Source organism: Gigantopelta aegis, chromosome 3 (genome assembly GCF_016097555.1).
Source record: "Gigantopelta aegis isolate Gae_Host chromosome 3, Gae_host_genome, whole genome shotgun sequence".
Taxonomy (NCBI): domain Eukaryota; kingdom Metazoa; phylum Mollusca; class Gastropoda; order Neomphalida; family Peltospiridae; genus Gigantopelta; species Gigantopelta aegis.
The window spans coordinates 67,015,893-67,023,175 of NC_054701.1; the positions used below are offsets into that span (position 1 = coordinate 67,015,893).

Consider the following 7,283-nt stretch of genomic DNA (forward strand, 5'->3'; position numbering starts at 1 on the left):
TGGCCGCATACATCCCAGTAGAAAACGTCACTTCGCTGATAAAAACAACAAAGTGAAGTATCCCCAAGTCGAGCTGCGAAAGCACGTGCAGTGTGCACGAGCGAAACAAACACGTCTTACCGCGAGGAGCTCCAGACTGGGAATGTTTAAAATGCAGGAAACTCATCTATGAGTGTAAAAATGTTTTTGTTTTTTCTTGTTATATCAATTAATGTGGTAAGAACATCCATTAATAATATGTTTTGAGTGTGACAGCCATAACTGTTAAGTTTTATCTCTATACTAGTAGGCTTATTATAAAATTATTTAAAATTATTTTGCCATATACCTTAGATGTATTCCGTTTCTTTGGAACTAACATTTATCTTATAAATGATTAGTTATGTTACAAAAACATAATCACGTTTTCTATTAAAGCCTTTAAGATAGTGATCCACTTCTTTTCAGAAAACGCGGGCACACCCCGCAAAATTAGCTGGTCTGAAAACTTTTCACCGTTTGTTTCCACCATATGAGTTCATGGTTTTGTCATTAGTATGCATATTCACTGGCAAAATGTCAAAACAATATTACGTATGATGCAAAAGTACATGTGTTTTAATGGTTTAGATTTCTCTGTTGGGAAATTCTATGCAAAGGTCAGTCTCCCAATTCGTTTTTAAAGACCATTTTGACCTTGAACAGTTAATACCGCTTAAAGGGACATTCCTGAGTTTGCTGCAATTTATAAAATGTTATCGACTAACAGAGACTTTTTTTACGATTGTAATTGCATATCAAATATATTTTTCTGCATAAAATATTAGTGGCTGTATATTAAACGTGTTTCTGATTGTTCTAATATTTTACTAGGTTAAATTTCATTTTATTTTGCTAAAATATGTTTTTTTCGTACGTACAAAATTATTTGAAGACAAACTCCAGTTTGGGCTTTTTACAAATATTAAGATGACAGAGACACATTGAATATACAGACACTGATATTCTAAACAAGAAAATATATTTAATATCTAAGTTTAATCGTAGAAATCTTACAATGCAGCAAACTCAGGAATGTCCCTTTAAAAATTGTAAGTACAAACAATGCGACGTTCATTGCACTCATTTCATTCCCGTCTGGACTCGCATTTTTTACTTGCAATTTGGAATCCGTTACTACTTTAACAATATTTGATCTATGGGCCTACAAGTTTCAATGAAGGTGGCAAATATCCATAAGTAACGGGTGTAAAATATAAATATTACATTCGCCATACGTTAAAATAGATCATTCTATATTCAGTAGGGTTATTGTTTTGTTTTGTTTTGTTTTCTTCTCTTTTTTGGGGGGTGGGTGGGGAGGGGGCATCCGATATATATTTTAAAAATATATAATAACTATTGTGTCACAGTATACTCTATCCGCCTGGACATATATCTGGCCGCACAGTGTTTCCATTAATATGATACTCCGGAATGTTCATTCTAAGTTTAAGACTAACCGTAACGCCATAGTGTTCGAACTGATTAAATAATCGAGAGCCATATGTATGACGTCCAATAGCCGATGATAAGATAAAAAAAAAAATCAATGTGCTCTAGTGGCGTCGTTAAATAAAACAAACTTTACTCTTTTGATTTTTAATCGGGAGCCACTATTCGTCTGCAATAAATTAAAATTACGCTGCAACCGGAATGTTTTATGACCGGAACATATCGTCGCTTACAATTGCCCTTAAGAGAATCTATTGTTGATGAATTTGATTAATCAGTGTTGTGATAAATGTGCCTTTACTTCCAAGCATAACCAAATTTCCACAGAATTCCATTTAATAATAATAATAATTAATAAAACGATTCATTGATGTCTCGAAGCTATGACCTGTAGAATTGCCTATTTAGTCTAATGAAACGGTTATTAAAACCACTTAGCGGGCATTCTGAGAATATATTCTGAATGATTCCAAATTAATGCTTTGAACATAACACATGATTGGTTTTGTTCATGGAATGATGTTAATACATTGAGTGGAACAGTCTTTGTATAATTACACTGTTTTTATTTCTGTTTTTTACTTAGTATTTTGGTACCGTTGAGAAGTTCTTTAACTTGGTACTAACGACTGACACATTCATATGGGTTTTTTTATATATATAATTATGTATCGTACATGTCTATTTATTGCTGTTATATTATTTGCCTGCTGCAAGTACAAGTATGTTAGAACCCAGAGCGCCGAAGATGTTCAAAAACTGTACGAAGACAAAGTCTGGTCCAACAATCCAAACATTCGACCAGTCAAGAACCAGTCGCATATTGTTAACATCTCGTTGAATTTCAACCTCATTTCTATTAACAGTTTCAACGAGGTTCAGGAGAAGTTGTCCTTCACTGCATGGATGAGTGTTTGGTGATCAGACGAGCTGCTGGCCTGGGACAAGGGTAAATACGGGCACGTCGGCGTCATTTGGCCACCAGAAGACACAGTCTGGAAGCCTAACATTGCTGTGAAGAACACCGTAGACGAACTGCGACATCTGGCGGCGAATAATAACGTCCTGAGCGTCACGTCAGATGGTCTGGTGGTATGGTTTCCGGGGTCTGCGTTCAACACTCACTGCGAGGTGGACACGTCGAACTTCCCATTTGACAAGCAGATGTGCTAGGTGGAGATAATCATCTGGGGCCAGAGCCCGAAGTACCTGGACTTGTATCCTGGTTCAAAACAAGTTGGACTCAATTTGTATGTGGAAAACGGCGAGTGGATAATTGCGTCTACATCTGTAGACAGGGTGTTGCAGAGACCAGGCGATATGGATCGTCCAGTGATAATCGTGTCCATTCATTTGGAGAGGAGATCAATGTTCATAGTAATAAGCGTCGTCTTGCCTTCATTCGTGCTTTCTCTGCTAAGCGTGTTTGTGTTCGCGATCCCTTTAGATTCTGGGGACAAAATATCTTTCTCGGTTACCATTCTTCTGGCATTTGGTGTCATGATGAGCTTTATAATGGATAATCTACCCAAAACGTCCAAGCACATATCATCTCTGGTCGTGTACCTAGTTAGCAACACAACCATTGGAGCAGTCTTTGTATGGTTGGCCATTCTGTTGACTAATTTTCATCACAGAGACGAGAAAGTACGTCCCATTCCAAAATGGCTGGTGACTTTTTCAAGACAACTTGAACGTGTTTTCAGACTAAACAATAATACTTTACATAATAAAACTTCAAACGGACCTAACCAGCAGTTTCATTCAAGTCTGAAAATGGACAGCTGCTCCAAACAGGAAATGAACTATTCTTCTAAGAACGTAGCCGCTAATGATGTCACGTGGAAAGATATTAGTAACATACTGGATGCGGCCATTTTCCGAATATCTTTTCCAGCTATGGCGGTTTTCTTTCTCGTATTTATAAGCACTTTGTATACCAACAGTTTGTAAACCACCAACTGAATATTGCTATGAACCTAAGTAGGATGTATGGTCCTGCAGACGGAAGTAAAATACATAACATTGTCCTGGGGAGTGGCAGTCCTCCCACAGAGAAACCGCACACAGTGAGTGAATGAATGAATTTTTAACGACACCCTAGCACGAAAAATACATCGGCTACTGGGTGTCAACCCGCACACAGTGATTCGCGGGAGCTTCCATGACTGAGTCAAAATGTCCCTTAAATTCGAAGATATTCGATTTGGAATATGCTTAATTCGAGTTGTCGTTCAGATTAAAATAAGTTCGACTCACGGAATTGGTGGTTAAAATCAAAGTTTATTTTGTTCAACGACACCACTAGAGCACACGGATTAATTAATTATCGGCTTCTGGATGGCATTAAATTGATAATTCTGACACACGGTCTTCTGAGAAACCCACTACATTTAAGTTCGACTTACGAAATGGAATTAAAATTAAAGTTATTTTGTTTAACAGCACCACTAGAGCATATGAATTAATTAATTACTGGCTTCTGCATGGTAAACATTAAATTGATAATTCTGGCACATGGTTTCCAGAGGAAACCCACTTCATTTTTCCAACATTCATTATTCATTCATGTCAACTTATTTTCGTGCTTATATCCAATTAAGGTTCAAGCACGCTGTCCTGGGCACACGTTAGCTATCTGGGCTGTCTACCCAAGACAGTGGGTTTGTTGTTAATTGTTAGTGGTTAGTGACAGAGAAGAGGGTGTAGCGGCCTTACATCTACCCACTGACTCGTTAAAACTCGCTCTGGGTGGGAGCCGGTACCGGGTTGCGAACCCGCTACTGAGGGGGGGGGGGGGGGGTCATTAGCGTCAAAGGACTTTTAAGTAGGAATCACGTTCCCACATACTCGGCTAGATCCGCTTCTTGAAAAGGATGGCCTGTTAACTAACCGTTGAAGCTCAACTTGAGTACAAGGGACACTTTTTACAATGCTTAAAATGAAAAGACACTGCCCTTAGGTGTTAGGCAGTAAAATACTATTATGGATTTGTGTTGTTGTTTATTGCTTACATCATTTACTTACATCTTTTTGATTAACGTATGGTGTGGTTTGGCAGGGCTTCTAGAATGTTTTTATAAAATCCACTAGCCATGGAATCCGTAATTAAAATGTTTTTACTAGTCACTATTAAAAATCCTCTAGCCCTACTTTACTTTAAAGTAAATACAATTTTACTAATAGTAATAATCAGATATGTCACCTAAAGAGATAGAGCTTAAAACACTAAGATTGGGGAGGTAGGAGTAGGGCCAGGATATTCATATTTACAAAATAGACTTAAATGCAGCACTTGACAGGTTTTGTTTTCACTAGCCGTCGGGCATGATAATAGTAGTTATTTACTAGTCCAACATTGAATATCATTAGCCAAGGGAGTGAGACTACTATAATCTAGAAGTCCTGGGTTTGAGTGTTCTGGCGTTTTTTGTTTTGTTTTGTTTTATTTATTTATTTATTTATTTATTTGTAAATCCAGTATAGCTCTTATTGCTTTGGTCTTTGTATTAATGTATCAAAATACATTTTATGCGACAGAATGGGTATGAATACAATAATAGAAAAATTCAGTCTATTAGGCTCAGTTGTTTAAAAGCACTATAAATACGGATAAACTGTTAAGTGTACGGTTAGTCCATTATCTTCATTAATTGAGATTGTATTTGGTAGTATTGTAAACCATGTAATTTTCGAACAAAATGCTTTTGCAATTAATATACAGAGAATAACTTGTTACTGCCGTAAAATATCGGCTTTATCTTGCGACGGTTAGAATGACGAATGGCTCGAGGCTCCGCCGAGCAGTATTTGCCTTTCGAACTGAGCAGGATAAAGCTGATATCTAAAGACAGTATAGCTAGTTATTTTATTTATATATAATTTAAAAAATTAATCAAATTAACCATTTTAATTCACAACTACGTCCGGTTTGGTTTTTGGGGGGTTTTTTGGTTGTTTTTAGAGTAGTAGGTTACACGTGTTGAATGCTTCATCGTCTAAAATATTTATACACCAAAACAAAATAGTTCTTAAATAACAACACTTTATTTCTTATTTTTAAAACAAATAATGTTTTCGAAACATTTTTAAAAAATCAAAACGATCAACTGGAAATAAAATAGGTAACATTTAACAATACAACATTCATCTGCTGGTCATTATTGGTGTACGTTACTTTATCAGCGTGCCTGTATCCAAAACAGGTTCATGCACGATAACTAGTGTAAAAGTAAACAATATAGAATAGAAATATAGAAATTAATCTAGTCATCATATCTTGCCACCAGTGACTATATATAGTGATTGCAGGATAAATAAATATAATATACCAAAGCTGCGGGTAAACGATATCACAAAGTGAAGACAAATAGTTTTGTCTCGTCCAGTATATTTAATTTCTGATCATTAAATATATATATATATATATATATATATATATATATATATATATATATATATATATATATATATATATATATATATATATATATATATATATATATAATAATGCATATCTGATTGCACAATCAAATGTCTGGAATATTTTGGTTTTAAAATATCAGAATTTCCACACCGTGAACCTCTAGGATTTTCTCTCACCATCTCTATGCAATACACGGCGGAGATTGGAATATAATATGCTTCAATGAACTGTTTAAATAATATCTAAATCAGTCTCTTTACCTGGTGTGTCATCAATACATGAGAAGTCAACGTGTTGGATACAATCAGAAAAAAAATATCCTTTTGATTCTGCGTTGTGCAGAGATACGACTGTAAATACGATAACAATTTTATGGTCCAGATTGTTCAGATGTAATATCCACTCAGGGTTGTTTTAAGGATCAGCGGGGCCTGCAGCACAAATAACAGCGGGGCCGCCTTCCCAGGATATATATTTTGCAACCCCCTCGGGGAGTGGGGAAAAATGACCTGGGCAAAATAAATGTACATATCACCGCTGAAGCGTGGGACCCGTAGCATGTGCTATATGTGCTATTAGGATAAACCGGCTCTGTATTCACTAGACAGAAACCCATGTTGTAGATTTATTAACGACTTAAAGGACAAGCTTTTGAGGTTCTAGCTCTGTGCTTCTAATCATTTTAAAGTCCGGTCTTAATATAGAAACAAAATAGAAAGTGCATGCAACACTGCAGACTAAAATCTGGACTTTGAACGTTTTACAAGCATGAATTCTGAATATCCTAACACTGTGATTTGGTGCAATTAATTGTAAACAAAAAACATTTGAGGAATGATCTTTGGTCATTTCTTTTTAGTAAAGTGTCTCTATTCTCGTTTGCTAGGACCTTTTAAGAACCATTTCCTGTGTGTGGGTCACGCAAAAACACATTCTATCAAAAATAACACGTATAAAAATTAAAATTTTAACAAAGCAACCAAGCATTAAAAGAATAGAGGCGTTCCGATCCACTCTTCTCTGTGAGCCGTAACCAACTTCCAGAATAACATCACTATATTGACACAAACATCGCGAGCATACAGATATGAACGTTATTGTTCTGCCATCTCGTCAATGTCATCAAAGGATATTATCATGTTTCTCTCCTACTCTTCAAAGATATCTACTAATAATTAATGCCATTATACGGAGATATGATATGGAACTGTACGTTTGCTGTCTACATTCTGGAAGCGGGTGCAAATCGGTTGATCCTGAAGTAACTCAAATCATAAGATGGTGTCGTCTTCATAATGAGCTCACAGACTGCCTTGCCCACAACTGGTGAGATCTTGAAGCCAGACCCTGTAACATTACAACAATTATACATGTTATTATTAGT

At 36.1% G+C, this 7,283-nt stretch overlaps 1 protein-coding gene across 1 annotated transcript in view; it reads right to left on the bottom strand.

Annotated features, from left to right (window-relative positions):
• Positions 1-6,511: 6,511 nt before the first annotated feature.
• LOC121368700 (peroxisomal sarcosine oxidase-like) overlaps positions 6,512-7,283 on the bottom strand; it is an 8,474-nt gene continuing 7,702 nt past the window's right edge. Inside the window, exon 8 of the mRNA XM_041493441.1 lies at positions 6,512-7,246. Within this exon, the coding sequence (XP_041349375.1) occupies positions 7,122-7,246 (125 nt within the window). The 3' untranslated portion in view covers positions 6,512-7,121. The remainder of the gene's footprint in view (positions 7,247-7,283) is intronic.